At 48.9% G+C, this 21,099-nt stretch overlaps 1 protein-coding gene across 3 annotated transcripts; it reads left to right on the top strand.

The window, feature by feature from the left end:
• Window positions 1-11,414: 11,414 nt before the first annotated feature.
• Window positions 11,415-16,734, top strand: CITED1 (Cbp/p300 interacting transactivator with Glu/Asp rich carboxy-terminal domain 1). Of its 3 annotated transcripts, none has more exons than XM_037145442.2 (3): window positions 11,415-11,558; window positions 15,506-15,630; window positions 16,114-16,734. In XM_037145442.2, the coding sequence occupies exons 2-3, from the start codon at window positions 15,571-15,573 to the stop codon at window positions 16,654-16,656; spliced, it is 603 nt and encodes a 200-aa protein (XP_037001337.1). In that variant the 5' UTR covers window positions 11,415-11,558; window positions 15,506-15,570; the 3' UTR covers window positions 16,657-16,734. The 3 variants fall into 3 exon arrangements, with proteins under 3 accessions (XP_037001337.1, XP_037001338.1, XP_037001336.1); XM_037145443.2 differs by lacking the exon at window positions 11,415-11,558 and adding an exon at window positions 11,949-12,096; XM_037145441.2 differs by lacking the exon at window positions 11,415-11,558 and adding an exon at window positions 12,661-12,763.
• The last annotated feature ends 4,365 nt before the right edge of the window (window positions 16,735-21,099 follow it).

Genomic DNA, 21,099 nt, shown 5'->3' with positions numbered 1-21,099 from the left:
GAGAAAAGGAAGAGCAAGAAATTGAAATCTTATTAAAAAAAATAATGAAAGAAAACTTCCCTAATTTGGCTAAGGAAATATACATACAAGTCCAGGAATCACAAAAAGTCCCAAACAAATTGTACCCAAAGAGGACCTGACCAAGACACATCATAAGTAAAATGCCAAAGATTAAAGATAAAGAGAGAATCTTAAAAGGAGCAAGAAAAAAAGCAGAGAGTTACATACAAAGAACTTACGTACATAAGACTGTCAGCTGATTTCTCAAAAGAAATTTTGTGTGCAAGAAGAGACTGGCGAGAAGTATTCAAAGCGATGAAAAACAAGACAAGAACAACCAGGATTACTCTATCCAGCAAAACTATCATTTAAGATGAAAGGACAGATAAACTGCTTCCCAGGCAAGGTAAAGCTAAAGGAGTTCATCTTCACCAAGCCTTTATTATATGAAATGTTAAAGAGACTTATCTAAGAAATAGAAGATCAAAACTATGAACAGTAAAGTGACAACAAACTCACAACTACCAACACTGAATCTAAAAAACAAAAACGAACTAAGCAAACAACTAGAACAGGAACAGAATCAAACAAATGGAGATCACAAGGAGGGTTATCAGCAGGGAGGAGGGAGGGGGAGAGTGGGGGAAAAGGTACAGGGCATAAGAAGCATAATTGGCAGGTACAAAATAGACAGGGGGAGGTTAAGAACAACAGAGGAAATGGAGAAGCCAAAGAACGTATATGTACGACCCATAGACATGATCTAAGGTGGGGGGAATGCCAGTGGGAGAGGGGGTACCAGGTGGAAGGAGGCAAAGGGGGGAAATTGGGACAACTGTAATAATAATCAATAAAATATACTTTAAAAAAATCCCTCTTGCTGCTGTGTGGAGAACAGACTGTACAGGACAGGGCACAGGGGAGCAAAGTGACCAGGCAGAGGGCTGCAACAGTGATCTAGGTAAGAGATGACAGTTGCTTGGACCAGTGTTGTGGCTGCAGAAGTGGTGAGAAATGGTTTTGATCCTGGATGCATTTTAAAGAGTGAGCTGACAGATTTTGCTGATCGGCTGGACACAAGATGAGAAAGAAAAAGAAAGATGAAGGCAAGGTTTTTGGCCTGAGAAACTGGATGAGCAGAAGTGTCATTTACTGAATTCAGAAAGCTGGGGGAGGAAGGGAGACAGGGGACAGGTGCCTTATTTGTGCCAAGTTCAGGGAAGAGGGCTGCAATCTCTCCTGGAACCTTAGGGCTCAGCTGGATTGCTTGCTGGTGGGGGTGGAGGGTGCATGGAGAAGGTTGAGGCAACGAACATATTTTACTGGGTAAGAAATTAACAAACTGTACCAGGTTTCATGTATATCTGCCCACTTAACCTTCAGTGAGCACAATATCAAAGCTGAATTTCATAATGCAGTATCCAAGTCTGGCTCCCATGACCTCAGCAATTTGATCCTGTTCTATTCTCCTAGTTCCCATCAATGCCTTTGCACGTACTGTTCCCAATACCTGGTGAATGCAGGCCTTTACCTCAAAAGTCACTTCCTCCTATCTCCCACTTGACTTTATTAATGTTTGCTCTTCTATCTCTGCCACCCCCATCTGAGGTCTTGGTGACTACGGCAGGGCCAAGCAGGAGCTCGTCTCACATTTGTGGCCTGAAGGAACAACCATGTAGGAATAACAGCCAGCTCTGGTGAGCCCACCCCAGTGGGTCGGGAGGCCCGACTTCCCACACAGTCATATGTGACAATGAGGAAAACAGGGCCAAGAAGGTGAAGTCAGGCTTGGAACTGGACTCAGATTGGAAGGCTGACTCCATCCCCCAAGCAGCAGAGAACAGGGGTCAAAGAAGAGTAATTACTCACATGTGTACAGCACTTGAGAGTTTATGGCCACAGACATTATCTCATTCAACCCTGGCACAACCTCATAAGGTAAGTATTCTCATTTTCCCCACTTCACTTCGAAGGAAACTGAGGCCCAATGAGCTAAAAGTAACTTGTCCAAGGTCACACAGCCAGGAAGTGGCAGTTTCGGGACTTGAACCACAATCAATCTGATGGCAGATCCTCATGCTCTTGATATCAGATTAGGCCAACACCTCCAGCTGGCTGGACAGCCATCTTCCTCTCTCTACCTACCACTGCTGTGTTCCAGCTGACAGTAGCAAGAACCAGTATTTACCCATCTGCTCAGACAAGGGAAGGCGAGGGCCAGAAAGCATGGGATTCAAACATGGCAGGGAAACATCCATATTCAAAACTCCAAAGATAACACTTGGGCGAGGTCTGAAGAAAATGTGTGGAAAATGCAGAGGCTGTGGGAATCTCCCTCCTTCAGGAGTTCTCCAAAGGCAAGCCCCACTGGGCCTGTTGAGAGTCTTCCCAGCCCTGTAAGGGAAGGCAGTTCCCTCCCAAATCCCCCTAGGGAAGTCTCTTATGGGGGTCATGCCTTCTTTTCAGGCTGGTGCTGAGCCCTCCCACCTGTTGGTCCAGTTCCCCTGTGTCACTGACTCACACCTCCACTACTTAGAGCGGCTTCCAGATAGCTGGTCACATGCCCTCATCTCACTTTGGGCCCTTTATCATTTGATTTCTTTTCATGCCTTATTTTCTTCCTGGGCACACCCACTTTCTCTCTAGCTCTCTCCCTCTCTCTCTCTCCTCGCTCTTGCTCTTTCTCATGCTCTCATTTGTTCTTTCTTTCTCTCCCCATTGAATACATTTCTTTCTGCTCAGTCTGCCTGTCTCTTTTCCCCTGACTAACCAGGTATTGCTATACACTACTAGCTTCCTCTTCAGTAACAGTGAGAGGTCAGATGAGGCCATCTCTCTAGTCCCCACCAGCTCGGACAGTGAGCTTTGAGAAAGGCAAGACCCTTGGAGGTGAAAGGTAGCTAGAGAGTGGGAAACGGAATCTGGCAGGACAGCATTCAAATTCCAGTGTCCTCACTTGCTAACTGTGTGACCTCAGCAAGGTGACCTTGCCTCACCTCCCTGAACTTCTTCCTTTGTCTATAAAATGGGATTGATAACAATAGTGACAATCTCACATGAGGGCGGGGGTGGTATAAGAATTGATCTTGTTCAAGAATGGGAAAGGATTTTATGGACTATAAGGGGCAGGTCCCAGTAATTGTTACTTAGCAGGCAGTGAGGCTTGCTGGTTACTAGCAGAGGCTCTGGGACCAGTCTGCCTGATTTGAATCCTCAGCCTAAAACAAGCTGTCTAACATCTGTATGCCTCAATTTCCCTATTGGCAAAAGAAGAATGAGGTAATAATGGTACAGCAGGTCCTCAAATAACATCATCTCATTCAACATCATTTGTTATAAACTTGATGGGAGGCCATAGAAACTTAACTCTTGTTTATATCATCAATCAGCCTACAGTAAAATTGGTTTCCTTATACATCATTTCACTTACAGTCCAAGAACCTATTGATGACTTTAAGTGACTTACTATACTGGCTTAACACAAGTTTTTATGGGGATTAGATGAGAAAGATGAGAGACCAAGTATGTAGTACTGAGGACAGCGAGAGTCTGTAACCTAGTAAATGTGACCTGGGAAATGTGACCATTGATGTTTTTAATCAGAGTTAGTAGGAATAAAACTCTTCCTTAGGCGGCTGGTGTTCTGAGTGGTACAGGACCACTGCAGGAACGTAACCTGTGGGTGTTGATCCAGACTCATCTCAATGCAGGATCTCCAAGTATGCTACAGCAGGACGTGCAGCGCCCGGGGCGGGGTGGGGCGGGCGTGGGTGGGGGGCCTGAAATTCAGCTTAAGTTCCTCTTGCAAAGCCCTGTGCCCTGGGGTGAGGGTTGTGTAAATCCCAGAGGAAGCGGCACCTGTTTCTGATTGGCCCTCAGGCACCTTCTCATGATTAGCACAAGGAGACCTTGCCCTGAGTGCTAGCTGAGGAGCGTTGTCTTTGTGTCAAAGAAAGAGAGGGACCTAGAGTAACTGGCCTGTGATCCTCTCTTCATGGCTGGCCCCCCTGACCCCTTAGGTACTCTAGACCCTCATTCTATCTCTAGCTGAGATTAGCTGAGGCCCAGAGGGACAAGGCTCTGGAATCTGGAGAAATAGTTTCAGCCCATCATGTAGAACATGCAGAATAAATCCTAACCGTGTTCACACAGCCATGTTTGTGTGAGCTGACCGCAGACCCCAGAGTTAAGGGCCAAGAGAGGTAATAGGGACTACTGGGAGACTTATCCATGCCAGCTGGGGCTCTGATTAGTGGAATACTGGGGTCCATGGATAGATGATGAATGTGAGTTTGAATGTTCAGATGGGATGGGATTAGGAAGCTGGGAGGATCAGACCCCAGAGCCCAAGAGAGGTGAGTGCAGGGAAATGCTCCCAGCATGGAGGTGAGATTGGGGGCCAAGGGGCTGCCATATGACCTTAGGATTGGGGTAAAGAGAGCAATTTCAGCCTGATGCTGCAGCAGGGCCAGACTAAAATGGCTTCACCTTTTAAAGAACAAAGTAAGCTGAGAGACACTGCGCTGGCCTAAGATGGCAGGTGGCAGAAAAGGGAGAGCAAACAAGACCCCAAAGGCGAGTGATCTAGAAGAAATGAAACTAAGGGAGGCCTGGTGTGCTTAAGGCCTAGCCAAAATGTATCTAGCAAAGTGAGACGAGGCCCTTGTCACTCCCTGGCATGGGTAAATTTATGGACTGAGACCCTCTCACACTGCCCTTCAGGGTTTGAAGCCTGTGTCCATCACTGTGCTGGGCTGGAGGGGCCAGGGAAGGGACAGAAAGGGAGAATTGTGGTGGAAAACCAGTGTCCTGTCCTGGGCCCTGAGGAGAAAGCCCCTCTGTGCTGATGGAGAGGGCCAGGGGAAAGTTCCCCACAGTTTGGCCAAAAGTCATCCTGCCTATTGCTCTTTTTGACACAACCTCACACTTCTTTCCAGTCCTATATCCCTGGCTGTGTGCAAGCTATTTCCACTTGGATGTTCTGCCAACGGCTTAAACTAAACATGCTTAAAGCAGAGTTTCTCTTCCCCCACAAAGCCTCACACCTCCCCAAGGCCTCCAAGCTTCACTGCTGACACCCGAACAGCCCAGGGCCTCGCCAGGCTGGCTGCTTCTTTCTCCCCTACCCTAGTACCTCTCACCCACCCTGCCTTTGAACCCTGTGCCCTTCCCTGGGTAATACTTTTGAGAGTCACCTTTTTCGTACCCCAGCTTCAGCCCTCTCCCACCCTGTACCTCATCCCTGGAGATTCCTGCCACAGCCCCTAACTGGGCTCCTGACTCAGTGTCTCTCCCTCAGCCTGGGCCATGCATTCATCCTGGCCACAAAAATTGACCATTTACTGCAGCGGGTCTGGTGGAGCACCCATTCCACAAGAACAAAAAGCATAGACACAGATAACAGAGGAACAAGGAGCCTCCTGCCGAGAGTGAGTCAGACCTGGCTGTGAATCCCAGATCTGCTATGTACTAACTGTGTGATCTTGGGATTGTTATTTCACCTCTCTGTGCCTCACTGTCCTTGTCTCTAAAATGGGGTTGACAGTGTTGACTTACTAGGGTTCTTGTGAAGTTGAATGCTCAAAGAGAGCACAGAGGAGTTACACATTAGAATGACATCCCCCAAAAGCTGCAGTGAGCAAAGTCATGGAGGCTGTCCCCAAGCACGTGAAAGGCTGGGTGGCCACTGTTGTTTGTATATATGTGGTTTTATCATTATTTATAAAAACAGGAAATCAAGTAGGGAATCAATTAAACTGGACCCAATTCTTGGCCCTTTCCAAACTTCCCCCACCCCCTTGTGTAAACAGGAAACCAAGGCCACAATCTACAAGCTGACTGGAGTGCCCAAGGATGCCCTGATATCTCTGTTCTCTTTTCAGTTTTCTGTTTCTCAAGGCCCTTTCCCAAGTGCTAATCTTGTCCCCTCTCTTCATTTTTCCTTTTCAGTCCTCCTCCTCCTCTTTTTTAACACAGGAGCAGAAGCTAGTGCTTGTCCAAGCCCGCTGGCCTGGGGCAGAGGAATGTGGCCGCTCCCTGGGCACTGGGTGGCCAGGCCCAGGCGCTCACTCAGGCTGGCAGGCAAGGAGCTGGGGAGGCTCCCGCACCTTGCTCCGAGGGGCTGGAAAGCACTACAGACGTTAGCTCATCACTCCCTGGCAGAGGCCCACCAGTCTGCTATTCTCCCTAGCATCTTCCAGATGGGGAAATGGAGGCACAACCACACTCAGTGTGGTTGTAGACTTGCAAGATCCCAAGGGGCCTTCTGGTCAGGGTCTCCAGATGAAGTGAGGGGAAAAGGCCATCTGGACTTCCCCAAACATAGTGGCATTGTACAGGGCAAGGATAGATATGGGAAAGAACTGTGGTCCAGACTGCAGTATCTGAAAGGGGCACCAGCGAAGAACAGGAGGGTGCTGGCAAGGATGCACCATCTCCTCCCGAGCCCCCACACATGAAAGGGCCCAAAACAGCTGCAGCTTTGCACAGTAGCCTGTTAAAATGACTCACCACTATTTCCTGAAATGTTTGCCTCACCGATTACCTCTGGAGTAAGAGGCAGCCTAGATCAAATCTGCATGACCAGACACCAAAGAGTTACTCTGGATTAGTTTGCCTGGATTATTATGTTTTCCTTCCTATGCTTTTCTGTTATTTCCAAATTCTGTGCAGGGAACAGTTATGACATTTATAACCAAACAAAATGTTAACTATTTTTAATTATTAAAAAGAAGAAGCAACTGGAATATGGTGATGAGCCCTGGGCTTGCTGTGAGGAGCCCAGGTCAAGCCCACTCTCTCGATCACCATGGTGTCACCTAGAACAAGTGACTTCACCTCTTCGAATCCTAGTTTTCTATAAAATGGACATAACTCCACAGGGTTAGCATAAGATTGAAAGAGATAATGTATGTGAAAATGCTTTTAAAAGTATTTATGGAACTCTTCAAACATATACGCAAGTAAACACAATGAAGGAGGCTGTGTATGCATCTCATTTATCTATATTCCCACCCACTTAACCCTACCTTTTAAATTTTACATTAAAAATGTTTTAAAGCAAATCCTAGACATGCTGTTTCTCCCATAAATACCTCCTTATTGAACTGATTTTACATTTTCATAATTAAAAAAATAATCCATGGTGTCTGTAAAAAAAAACTGGAAAATGAAGAACTCTCTTATAAAGGAGAAAATAAGTCACCCCCACCTCCCAGAGACAACCGTGCTTTGGAGTAGTCTATGATTTATTCCATGCATATATAGGTATATACATATACACATGAGAGGGATCCTACTGTATATGCCATTTGTAGGCATTATTTTATATTAATTATAAAAGTAATAAAATCATATTATGGAAAATTACCCATAATTCTTTACCATCTAATATAAAAACTTAATATCTTCATATATCTTCTTCCCATTTTTTTCAATTTATATACATACTTCTAACACAAGTGGGATGGATCATACTGATTATCCGCTTTTCAAAATCTGAATCTGTTTTAATTGTAAGAAAATAATATAATCATGTTGCAGAAAAATAATGAAGAGGAAAAGAAAAATAGCACCATAATCTCACTATTCAATTACAATCACTGCTATCATTTTGGTGTATTTACTTCCAATATTTCTTCTCTGCACATGAAATTTTAAGAAAAGTGGGGGCATACTGTTTATGTAATTCATTAACTATAAACTTACAGTTAATTATAAGAATAATATTGTATGCCATAGAGAAAAGAGAAAAAAAATCACTCATAATCCTACCACCCCACCGACTATGTTGCTGGTGTTTTCCTGACCATCATTTCATTACCCATATTCATACAGAGCTGGAAAGGTACCATTTAATATTCTAGTCTTTGTGCCCTTTGCAACTTGGCATCATCATATTTATGCAACTTTGTACCCAGAGTTTTTTTAGTTTAATATTTTGTAGTGAACATTTTCCCATAAATGAGTTTTGGAAATCAGTTGGTTTAGGGGTTTTTGTTGTTGTTGTTTTTGAAGTGTCAAGGTCTCAAGGGACACTTCCTCACCATGGACATTTATGTTTTTTATAATTTTTCAAAGGTTTTATTTTATTTTTAGAGAGGGGAAGAGAGGTAGAAAGAGAAGGAGAGAAACACCAATGTGTGGTTTCCTCTCATGTGCTCCCCAGCTGGTAACCCAGCCTACAACCCAGGCATGTGCCCTGACTGGGAATTGAACCAACAAGCCCTTGGTTTACAGGCCGGCACTCAATCTACTGAGCCACACCAGGCGGGGTTCACCATGGACTTTTAGATTGCTTCCTATATTTCACTATTATAAACAATTCTGCTCCAAACATTCTTGGACAAAAAAGACTTATGCTTTTTAACTTTTCAACACACATATTGAGTATATGTTTCTGGAGACTATTTTGGACGTTTATGACTGTCCGGGAAAAAAGTGATCATCTTGGATTGGTCCCTAATTTACTCCTGTCATGTGGCTTAAACAGCCCTTGGTTCTGAAGGGTGGGATTTTGAGAATAAATCTGCATTTTCCTCTCCCTCCCCTTCCTGAGTTTATAGTCCTCCTTTACCTCCTCTCAGGCTGTTTATATATATGTTAATCATTCAGCAAGTATTATTGAATCTGAAGTGTGTGAGCTGAAGCAGGGCTAGGAGGTGAAAGAAGAAGGATCAGGAGGCGAAAAAAAGCACTTTCTGACCACTTACTAAACAGACTATGCTTTTTCTTTCAATCCTTGCAATAACTCCACGGAGTTACTACCATTATCCCCTGTTTAGCAGATGGGAAAACTCAGATCCTAACAATGAAGCCACGTGGCCTAACATCACACAGCTAGTAAACAGCAAAGTAGGGATTTAAACCCAGGCAGATTGACCCCTGAACCTGTACTCTGGACACAGCCTTGATGCTTCCTTACTCTCCCAGGCAGCGAAGTGTAGGGATGATGGTAAGGACTTTGCAGCCAGCTTAACCCAATTCAAACACCCACCTCCTGGCCGTGTGAACTTGGACAAATCTCTGGGATGGCGTTTCACCTTTGGTAAACCCTGCCTCACAGGTAAGTCTTAAATGAGATGATGGATGGGAACATGCCAGGCCCAATGCGTGCGCACAGAAAGTTCTTGCCGGGTGACCATCCTCGTCCTCTACTTGCCATGCGAGCTCGAAGTCTAGTTGCCAAGTTGGAGAGAAGAGTTCAGCGGAGAGCTCTGAGCTCGGCTGGAGCTGACTAGGAAGTCAGAGATCCGGGGCTTATTTGCAGAGAAATGCAAATGTCTCCTTTGCGCTCTCCCAGCCTCTGCAACTAACCTCCTCTCCCATCTCCCCCCAAAAGAAAGGGGTGGCTTTTGTGCTCCAGAGTCGAGCCCTTTGAAGCCCCTCTTTTCTGCTCTCTGGGAGGTGGACAGTAGAGCTGACAGGAAGTCACCAGTGGGAAGACCCTTTCTGGCATGTGGGCACAGAAATGGGGCGGGGGCGCTCTTTTTTCTGCCCTTCAATGGTCTGGATGGGGGAGGGGATGGCTGTTGAGCAACTGCTCCGGAGACACTCCAGAAGCCCAGATGAACATATGCCTCTTTCTAACAATTGGCCTTGGAACCATCCAATAGATGGAGGGCGGATTCGCCACCTCCCGGATCCGGAGCCTGCAACGAAGCCGCTGCTCGCGGTTCTAGATCTGCTCCCCAGTGAGGGCGCTGAGGGAGAGGATAGGTCGGAGATCCAAAGTAGCAACGCACAATTTGGAAACCTAGGGTCCCTCGCCTTAGGCAAGCACAGAGATGGCTTGAGGGTGTATTTTATAGGCAAACTCTGAAGGGTTTTATGGTCCCGAAATATCCCGCCTTTTATCATAAGGAAACTGGGTAACAACCCACGGTCTTTGGGTAAAGTGAGAAAGTGCAGCAATATTGTGATTATTACTGGGTTTTGTGTTGGCCTTGGGTGAGGGGACGGAATGAAGACGCGCAAGGCTGGGGAATGAGTTTAACCTGGAGTCCAGAGAACTCGCCCTAGCTTCCTCCAAGCGTCAAAGAAGGGCCTTGACCTGCCCCTCTGTTGCCCATCTTTGTGTCAGTAAGCAGTTCAGAGCATCCGCAAACAGAACTTTGTTCGAAGAGCAAATACAAGGCACTTGGGGATTAAAGAAAGGCAAGAAGAGAAAAGGGGGGCTGGAAGAAATTTAGGTCTTCAAATCCAATTATCAAGACAGAATGCATACATAGCGAATATGCCTTGGTGACATCCCCTCTTTTTTCATAACACTGGGACTTTTTTAAAGGTCCCAATGTTTTATAAACAGTGTAAAGTGAGTAGTTGTTGCTGAAATGGGCCAAAAAAAAGGGCGTGTGGTAGAGGGGTAATCTTGGTGGCCTTCCTGTAAGAGGTGAGATGGGGCTTCTTGGCTACAAGGAACACGAAATGAGATGGAGAAGGCTGGACCTTTTTCCTGTAAAGATTTGTAAGATAATACCCCAATGTGGGGAAGGTGTGCTCCAAATGCAAGATATTTTTGCTGGATGTGAAGGATTGTATAGTCATAATAAAATAACCTGGCATCTTGGGAAGGCAGGAGGAATCCCTGCGAGCCCAGAGGCAAGCTGTTCATTCCCTGCTCCCCGGTCCTGTGGCTTTTTGGCGTGCCCCTTGAGCTGGTCCGGGAGGGCAGTATGTTTCTGTGTCACATCCTGCAAGCCTCTGTCTACCCTGGATAACCACGAGAGAGAATACCTGAAACCCAACCCGGCTCAGGCCTTCGAGGGAAGCCACCGCTGCCGGCACATAGGCCCTCAACGAGGCTCCGCTGACTTTGAGGGGAATCTGGCGACTTTAAGGGGAATGGCGAGCCCAGTCTCATCCCTTCAACAACAGAGATAGCGCAGCCCTAAGGGGCAGACAGGCTCCAGAAAGCCCTGGAGAGAACACAATAGTGTCCCCTCCCTGGCATCCCTTGTGCACCCCCTGGTCGAAGTCACTCCTTGAGTCTATAGCTCTCCCCTCAACCCTCCTCTCCCCTCTTGAAGCCCTCTCAGGCCATCCGCTAGATTTAGGTCAGAAAACATACACTAACAGCTTTCCTTCGCCTCAGCGAAATTACTAAGTGGAATTTATTGGGCAAGTCCATGCAGGGCGGTAGGGAGAGACTACGTCCCGGACCCGGGGTCCCGCCAGCTTTAGAAGCACAGGCGTCGGACAGGGGCTCAGGGTTCGGGGTGCCAATGGTCTGGGCCCGCCAACCCCATCCCGAGAGTTATGGCCCGTCCCCGGCGCTGCCGGACCCCGCTGGGCCGCTTGGACTCCGTTCCCCAGCCGGCCCTTTGCTTTCACACGATCCGCGGCGACTGCACCAGCTCGAGCGCCTTTTAAAGGGCCACACACTCTAACTGCCACTATAAAATGTTCCCAGCGGCACAGCTGCAGAAGGGATACGGGTGAGCTGCCCTGGTGGAGGCTCACTCTCCTCCCGGCAGTCCGTCCGCAACCCGCAGACCGAGGCTCATTCCTGACGAGGAAGGAGAAGGCTGAGGAAGGCACAGCACCAGCTCTGGCCCTGGGTAAGTATCCAGTTCAGATTTTGCCATCAACTCGCCCACGAGCCAGGACATGTGCTAATAATGCCCTAAGCCGGTTATAAAGACGTGGAAATTGAGGGGGAGAGGGGAAAAAAAGGGGGGAAAAGGGTCTGTCCTTTCTGGGATTCTTTGCCGAAGCCAGCCTGCTGCCGAGTGCGTGTGCGTCAGGGCTCTCCGGGCGGCAATGGGGGCTTGAGAGCCGGTCCCCCGCACCGGGAAGGGAGCGCGGCGGCCACCACCGCTACCACCCGGGAGCCAGGCGCCGAAGCCGCGGGCGGACGGGCGGACGGGCGGGCGGGCGCGGGCCGGGGCCGCTTGGCGCGGCACGGTGCGGCGCGGTGGCGGGGCGGCGGTGCGGGCTTTTCCCAGGCGCCCCGGGGTCGGGTGGCACTGAGCGCGACTGGTTCGCAGCGGCGGCGGTGGCGGCGTGCGTGCGTGCCAGGGGCTGGGGGCTCTGCCATTTCGCCCGCGGCTCACCGGGCTCCGCGCTTCCCTCTCCTGGGCAGGCAGCTTCGCTGAGGTAAGCCGGGCCGCCCTGTAGGGCGCTGAGCTGGGCTGAGGGGCCGGGGACTCCAGTGGAGCGGGCTTAGGGAGCGGGCGGCGGCCGCGCGGGCCGGGGGGCTCTGAGGGAGTTGTTTTCTGTTTGAGAGCTGCTCTGCTGGGGGTGGAGGGGCCGCCGCCCGCCTGCCCGCCGGTGAGCCCGTTCGCTCTCCGGCGCTCCCGCCTCCCGGCCAGCCGCGCCAGGCGCCCGCTTCTCCCGGGGAGACGGCAGTACCTTTTCTCCCCGCGCCCGCGCTTTCTCCAGCTTGGCTTCCACGGACTTTGCTAATCTCCCGGACCGCATCTGGACGCTCCGGCTCCGGGGCTGCACAAAGCTCAGGTTTCCTTTGGGGGCTGGAGGCAAAAGGGGCTTTTAGGGCCGCGTTCAGGGGAATTGCGGGATGGAAGTTAGTGAATTTGGGCAACTTGCCTCTACTATCTAGTTGACCTCTACTCTCCCCACCCCACCCCCACCACACACGCCCACACAGCCACGCACACCCGCGCACACACCCCTCTCCTTTATAAACCGGCGCAGCTGAGCCCAGTCGCTCTTGGAGTCTCTGCCTCGAGGAGCGCTGGACTGGGAGTCAGAAAGACGTGGCTGTGAATTCCGGCTCCGCCACTTCCTAGCGCTGTGACCTTGGGCAAGTTACCGAACCTCTCGGAGCCTCTCTCACTCTTCTGGTAGCGGGGTTAGAGCACTGATCACAGGCGGCCTGGCTAAGGGGTAGGCTCAGCCTGCGGCCGTGTCGCGTGCTCAGCGGGCTCTGAGTAAGTGTTGGTGAGGCTCAGGAGTAGCCGCCGCTGGAGCCTGAGTGCGCCCCCGCGGGCGGGCACACCGCGGGGCCGAGACCCCGCTCTCCTGCCCGCTTGTTTGTGCGGTCTCTACGATCGGTTCCTGACATAACGCTTGCGGGAACGGACGCTCTCAGTCCTGGTGGCCTGGGTGCTCGCGCCCACTGTGCAGGGATGCTCCAGGCCGCCCCCAGCGCCGGCGGCTCCACCTGGGATCCGGCAAGGAGAGCAGCCGAGCTGTCCGCAAACAAGGGGCCTTTAGTTTTCAGGTGGCGAAACTGACTACTCTAGGTTAGAGCGCGTCCGAGCCAAGCCGCAGTACTGTTTGGGTTTTTTTTTTTAAATTTCTCCTGAGTGAGAAAATAGCAATCGAGATGGAACCATCCGGTTGGTGGTATTTTAACTTTTGGTTCTCCAACAGGTCAAAGAGGAGTTCCCCTTACCTGACTCTCCCTTCTTTCTTCATCCTCTCCCCTCCCCATCACCATCTAGGTGGGAGGGGGCCGCCGGGGCACGGGACGGTCCGAAGAGAAGGTTGGGCGGGAACTAGAAGCTAGCCCGTGAGGCACCAGTGTGTGAGGAGGCACTTGTTGCTCTGGGTCGCCCGGTCGCCTCTCGCAGCCGTATCACAGTGGTCAGCTCTGGGCTTGGAGAGCAGGCTGGGACGTTTCCGAGCTGCCAAGTTTTGCCTTCCAACGGGCTGGGTGGCGGAGTAGAGACAAAAATCGGGCAAGTAGGGGCAGGGATTCCGATCGAAATGCTATTGCCTCTTCAGACGGATTCAACACTTAACTGAGCGCCCACTGTGCACAGACCCAGGTGGGGCTTAGCCAGGTGTGGGGGGCGGGAGAGGAGCAGTGATGGGAGACAACAGATCAGAATGGAAACAGGGTCCCGTTAATGGGGGTCTCCCAGCCTGAAGAGAGGAGATACTGTGGGTTTTTTTTTTAAAGGTCTTCCCTGGGACCTGATATTAAAACAGATACTTTGTTCTGGTGCTCTCTCTCTCTTTTTTTTTTCCTATTTCTCTTTTCCCTCCCCTTTTTGTTATTGTTGTTGCTACTATTGTTTCTTCTTTTGTACATTTGGGTCCTGGCAGCACAAAGAAGGAAGGCTGCATAGGAACGGGAAAGATGAGCAGAGCCCCTCAACATTTTTCTTAGGACGTGAAAGCTGCTTGATAGTGAAGGTGCTGGGCTCTGGAAGACACATGGATTAGACTTCGTGTCTCGTGATCACTGACTTGAAATGTTACCGGCTTACCTCAGAGAATAAACAGGGCTCCAACCAAGTGGTGGTGCTGGCCACCCAGAAACTGATGTTTTTTTCTCATGTTTTGTTCCCCACTTGTTCCTTTCTCTATTTTTCTTGCCTCCCTCTCCTACAAATAAGTGCTTCGAAGACGATAAACAGAGGTAGTAAGTGGCCACTTTCTAGAAGAGTCTGAACAGATTCTTAATGACCACTGGAGGAGGGAGTTGTCAAGGAGAATTCTAGCTTTGTTGGAAAGATTAGAGATGCTTTTTAAGGTGCTGAAGATTCTTTGGGGAAAACTGTTTTTATAAATATGAAATTCGACATCTCTAATTCATCCTGAAGGCTAGAATATATGAGGCTTTAAAAAAACAAGCTGCTAGAAAAATAACTTGAGGGTTTTCAGATGAAGAGATTTTTTTGTTTTCTGATTTGGGGGGATTCTTTCCCCTTCATCCTTTGGCAATTGAACCAGGAAATTATTTCTTTGGAAACCATTTGAATCATTCTAGGTATAATTCTTTGGTCAGGTGAGGCCTGCGGACATAAGAGTGGTAGATCCTGCTCCGGGAACCACTGCTACTTGATAGGAAAGCCATTGAATCTCTATGCCTGTTTCCCTCCGGGAAGAATTATTCCCAAATGTCACTACAGATGGGTGTGGCTGGGCTCAGACCAGTTTCCCCAGGGCGATCTTGAGGAGGAAGCTTGAGGTAGGGAAGAAATGGAGACATTCCTCAAGGCTCTGTTGGCCGGTTCAGAGCCCCCTGCCACCTTGATCAGCCTGGCTTTTCTAAGACTCACACCTGAGTGAGGGCTTTGGAGCTCCATGGCACATGCCTTAGAGAGTTATTCCTTCTCTGAGCTGTAGCCTCCTGCTTTCTAGATCTTCCTTGCCCTGACTCCTTCCCACTTTCTCCCAGTCCCAATGGAGGCTGCAGCTCTCCAGCCCAGAAGCCAGTGGCTCATGGAGACAGTGTACTACTTACTCAGGGACATTTCTGGCTTCAGAATCAGGAACAGTACCATCCCACTCCTCACACACACTTAGGGCTCTGAAATCACTAGCATGAGGAAACAGTCATCGTGGTACCCTCTTGGTGATGTGGGCAGCTGGCTACCTGGGCAGCACCTGGCTGAACCAAGCACCTTTCCTACTTTAGGCAATCAAAGTTACAGCTTAAGCTCCTCCCTTGCTCGAGTGGTCTCTGGTCTTGTGTCTAACCCTGTTACCATTCTTGCCTTGTAGCTGTGTGGAATTGCCCTGTTTGAGGCCTTGTAAATGCTTTCTTGGCCAACGAGGCCTTTGCCCTTACCTCTTCTCTCTCACGTTACAGTGCAACAGCTCTAGCTGGCAGCATCACCTCCCAGCGGTCTATCCAGCTTCTGCCAAGGCTGTGAAATGCCAACGATGTCGAGACCTGCACTTGATGTCAAAGGTGGCACCTCACCTGCAAAGGAGGTAACTTTTCCCATTTCACAAATGGAGACACTGAGGCATGGAAAGATGAGCTGGTCTGGGGCCATGTCGTAGACCCTTCTAGATGTGGTATCTAGTGTCCTTTAGCAAAGAGGAGACAACAGGGCTTTCTCTGGGGACAGCAAGGAAAGTTTCTGCCTAAATGTGGTCAAATCAAACCCACTTGGGTTGTTGAAAGGTGGAAGGGACTGGAACAAGACAACACCATTGAAAAGATTAACGTGAAATGGAGAAAAGGGGCATTCGCCTGCATTAGAATGGTGAGATGAAGGGAGGGAGATGAAAGCAGCAAACCCACTAAGGATGGCAGGTGCTGAGCTCAGTGGTCAGAGCCATGGCAGTGAAAGGATCCTGGGGCTGAGAGCCAACTTTCCAGGGGGCATTCTTGTTACTTCCCCACCAAATAAAGTGCATGTAGGAGCTTTCAGTGCCTGGTACTATGCTTTGCCTTTCTCTGTCTTCTAGGATGCCAACCAAGAGATGAACTCTCTGGCTTACGCTGCTAACCTAGGGGTGAAAGATCGCAAAGCAGTAGCCACTCTGCACTACCCGGGGGTTGCCTCGAATGGAGCCAAGGCCAATGGGGCTCCCCCTAGTTCCTCAGGGTCCCCACCTCCAATGGGTTCTCCTACCACCACCCCTCCCGCTAAACCCCCACCCTTCAACCTGCAACCTTCCCCTCATCTGCTGGCTAGCATGCAGCTGCAGAAACTTAATAACCAATATCATGGGGCGGCGGCTGCCACTCCAGACCAACCGGAGGAGGCAGGGCCCCAGCAAAACTGGGGCCCGGGGGCGCAGGTGGGAGGGGCGGAGGCACTCTCTCCTCCTGCCCAGGGTGCCCAGGGTGCCCAGGGTCCTGCCATCATTGATTCAGACCCAGTGGATGAGGAGGTGCTGATGTCACTGGTGGTGGAACTGGGACTGGACCGGGCCAACGAGCTTCCGGAGCTGTGGCTGGGGCAGAACGAGTTTGACTTCACTGCAGACTTTCCATCTGGCTGCTGATGCCCTCTGTCCCTAAAGATGGAAGAATAAAGTCACCAATTCTGTTGTAAATAAAAATAAAAGTTACTTAGTTTAGCAATGGCAAAATCGGAGTTGTTTTTCATTTATGTCTACAAGTGTGTGGCATCGCCTGACATCCTTTCAGCAATTCTAAAGCCCGTGGTGGGGTTGTGGGTGGGGAGCTGAGCAGGAGCTGGGGGGGAATGGGAGGAATGGGGGAACCTGGAGGGGACTACTCACCAAATTTCTGCTCTCACCCCACCACCATTATCTCTTTAGGAGCCCAGGTACTTAGCCTCATTGTCCTAAGACTCCAGGAACATTATCCTATTCAAGGTTGAATACAGGGGCTGCTTGGGGGCATTCTCAGAAGACTGATCCCAGACCCTTCCTCAGCCTCTTCTCCACTTGCACATTTAAGTCTGAAGAGTTGCCTTAGCCACGTGGCACGCAGTTCACCAACCCTAAAAGCCACACCCACTCTACCCCCAATCTAATTGACCCATTAAGGCTACCCCTTTTTTGCCTTTGACTTAAGTAGAATCCTATGACCTGGGAGCTCTGATTTCTCCAGAAAATTACAAAAGTTACAGATTCCCACTAGGGTCTTGGTACTTTCTTCCAGTCCCTCGAAGTTGCTCAATTCCTCCCTCCAAACCTGGTCTGAGTGTCTCCTGACTCGCCTCCCAGGCCCACCCTGCATGGGGACAGCCTGTTTATTAGGGGTGTCCTCTCCATCTTAGAGATACAGATCAGGGCTGGGCTTGAGTTCAGTGTTTGAGGATACAGCCTTTGCCGTTAGATTAACTGCTGAGGAGGCACTGGCTTCAGGAGCATGCCAAGTGACAAGACAGTAGCACTGTAACAATCCCGCCTTGGGGAGCGGGGAGGGGGGGTGCATTTCAACCCCATCATGTTGACACAACCCAAAGTTCTCCTCTACCCACATCTGACTCCTAGAGACATTCTTTCTTGGACATTGTGAAAATTACTTGAATCAGCCCAGGACTAGATGAGGACTGTCCTCCCGCAAGCACTTTCAAAGCTGGCAGAGGCAATACACTGGATTCACACTTCTTGAGCAGCTTCTCCAGGCCAGGCTCTCTGCTAGGCATGGGAGCATGAATTATGTAAAGTTTGCACCTTTGAGGGGTTCCCCACCTAGAAGGAGAAAGACAGGCTCCAACAAATTACAAACAGTATTTCCTGTAACACTTGGGGAAGGTGCTATTCGATACCAGGAAAGGAAACAGCTCCATCTGCCTGGGAAATCTGGGGAAGGCTTCCTGGTACTAAACTGGTTGGTGTGTTTGTTTTTAATATCTCACAAATAGTAAGTACATGACACAATCTCTTCGTGAAAAGTAGAAACCTCACAGATAAGGTTATAACCTTTGACCAACTCTGTCCCTCAATCTTCATCACCTCTGGCCCTATGCAGAGGTAGCAACTATTTGTCTGTTTGTGGTGTGTCTTCAGTGGCCTTGCTCTGTGTCTTTATACAAACAATAGGATTTTTAAATAAGACTAGAGCCAGCTAAGGAAAGAATGAGTAGCAGGATAAGCTGTTACGCAAGCCACAGGTTCGTGAAGGGAGCTGTGGTGGCTAAAATACAGAATTTTCCTCTTCTTCTAGGCTGAGTGAGGAGCATGCCTTTATCCTTAGTGCCACCAGCCCTGTAGCTTGAAGAGAATCTCTGGAAGTTTGTAAGCAAGAAAAGAATTAACCAACTTTGATTTTTAGGATGATTCCACTGGAGGCGGATGGTTAGATTTATCTAATTCTGCAAACAGAGACACGGAGTTCTGAGGAATTGGTGAGGCAGGAGTAGAAAAGCAAAGAAGAAAGAATGGGAGTCAAGGAAAAGGTGGATAAAACAGGGTGGGCCGGAGGGCTTGGAGGTCTGTGTCTGCAGAAGAAATCAGGATTAGGGGGGCAGGAAGTGAAAGGGAAGCAGGGGAAGCTGTGGTCAGAGGGTGGGTTTCAGAATCCGGACAGTCTAGTGACATAGGGCAGGGGTAGGCTCAGGAGTGGGGTCTAAAGCAGAACAGCAGGACATGGAAGGAGCTTAGACCTTTCTCAAAGGCTGGAGGGTTCCGGATCCCTCCCCTGCTGGGGCCTTCACAAAACACGATTCTGGCCAAACAAAACAGGTCAGCAGGCTGGAATGTTTGCCACCTTTGTCCTTTAGAGCCCCTAGGGTATCAGAAGTCCTTAGGGTGGGGAGAAGCTCAAGCTGGGTGTCAGTGCCTCTCAGGGGGAGGGGCTGCCTTGGAATCAAGGAAGTGACAGGAGAGCAGCTGGGAAGCAGGTGCTGGCAGGAAATGGCCTGGACATCCTCAGGGAAGGTGTTTCTGAAGGAGGAGGGAGAACAAGAATTTGGGCATGGCAATCCTGCCTCCTGGTTCCAGGGGCCAGAAGTGTGGCCAACTGAGCAGGCTCTTCTCCAGAGGGAGGGAGAGGGAGACAAGGAGCAACCTTCATGGAGAGAGACCAGACTGAGTTAGGGTGAGGAGTAGGAGGGTGTGAGGCAGTAATTTTTTATTGCTAGAGAAGGGGCCAGAGGGACGGAATTGTCACAGGGTGCAGTGGGGGAAAGGCGGGGAAGCCTCTGTCCCTGCCCCACCGTTTCATATTCAGGCATCTCATAACACAACTAGACATGTCCAGTAGGTCCCAGAGTATTTCTGAAGCCAACTCCAAGTCTCTCCCTAAAGGCTAGGAAGCAAGTGTCCTAGATGCACACAGGTAGAGAACACTGCCTGCCTCCAAGGAGCTTGCTTGTAGCGTAGAAGCAAATGAAGATGTGTGACCAAGAGCGCCTCCTACAGACCAGGTACTGCACTGCTCCCTAGGGGCAAATTAGGGCAACTATCTCTGCTCTCAAGGAACCCACAGTCTAGAGGTGGAGACGGTCATAAGTGGGGGACTGAAAGGAGGGCATGGCACAAATGGAAAGATCAGGGCATGATGTCAACCAGAACCAAGCATTAGAAAACCCATGGCTTTGTCAGGGAAGGATCGAAAATTCAGTAGCTTGATTTTGTTGAAGGGCAGAGGGCAGAGAGAAGATTGAGTTCAAATCAGATTTTGCATTGTTTCCACTTGTATTCCATAGACTAGGGGGAACTTATGATTCAACAAACATGGATTGACCACGTACTATGTACCGAGTGCACACTAAACACTGCAAATAGTAGTGAGCACATTGCCCTTTCTTTCGTGAAGTTTAACGTTTAGCAAGGAGATAGTCAAGAGTCAAATATCATGCAGATAATTACAATTGCAAATTATGAGAAGATACAGAAAGAAAAGACACAGGTGCTATGAAAGAGTGTAATGGGGAGATTAATTTCAATTGTAGTATATCAGGGACAGCTTCCGAAGGTTTTGAATAATGGAGTTCAGTGGTCAGAGCTTGTATGAGGAAAATGAATCAGGTGTGCATGGCAGATTGGAATGATGGTGATGCTAGAAAGCTGTTACAGTGGTCCAGGCAAGAAGTAACAAAGACCAGAAATTAGTCTGAGATGAAAAAAGGGCCCTGGCTGGTGTAGCTCAGTGGATTGAGGGCAGGCCTGCGAACCAGACAATCGCAGTTCGAATCCCAGTCAGGGCACATACCAGGGTTGCAGGCCAGTTCCCAGCAGGGGACGCACAAAAGGCAACCATACATTGATGTTTCTCTCCCTCTCTCCTTCCCTTCCCCTCTAAAGATAAATAAATAAAAATTAAAAAAAAAAGAAAAAAGGTAGCATTTCAATGGGAAGCTGTTGCTCAGTCAGTATAGAGTTTCATTTTTCGAATATAAGTTTTAGAGATCTGTTGCACAACAATATGAATAACAACACTACTGAACTGTACATAAAAATGGTTAAGATGGAAATTTTTATGTTAAGTGTTTTAGAACCACAATATTTTTAAAAGGAAGCATTTCAAAGTAGAGAGGTAATGATGGACTATTCAATAAATGCTTTGGGACAACTGGATACACTACCTCACAATTTACACAAAATTAAATTTCAGATGGAGCAAAGATTTAAAAATGAAAAGTGAAACCATAAAAGTACTAGAAAAAAATATGGGGGGAACTTTAAAAAATCTTCAAATGAAGCCCTGGCTGGCATGGATTGAGTGCCAGACTGTGAACCAAAGGGTCGCAGGTTGGAGTCCCAGTCAGGGCATATGTGTGGGGTGTGGGCCACGTCCCCAGTAAGGGGCTCTAGAGAGGCAACCACACATTCATGTTTCCTTCCCTTTCTCCCCTCCCTTCCCTTCTCTCCAAAAAAATTAATTAATTAAATCTTTAAAAAAATCTTCAAATGAGGAGGCCTTTCCAAGAATGACAGGAAACCCAGAAGCTATGGAAGAGATCGATATATTCAATGACATTTAAAAATTGCATGGCAAAAATACCACTAAAAGGGCAAAATCAAAAGAGA

Source organism: Artibeus jamaicensis, unplaced genomic scaffold (assembly GCF_021234435.1).
Source record: "Artibeus jamaicensis isolate MK-2021 breed Jamaican fruit bat unplaced genomic scaffold, CSHL_Jam_final contig_2377, whole genome shotgun sequence".
Lineage (NCBI taxonomy): Eukaryota > Metazoa > Chordata > Mammalia > Chiroptera > Phyllostomidae > Artibeus > Artibeus jamaicensis.
This window is presented reverse-complemented; position numbering and strand designations above follow the sequence as displayed.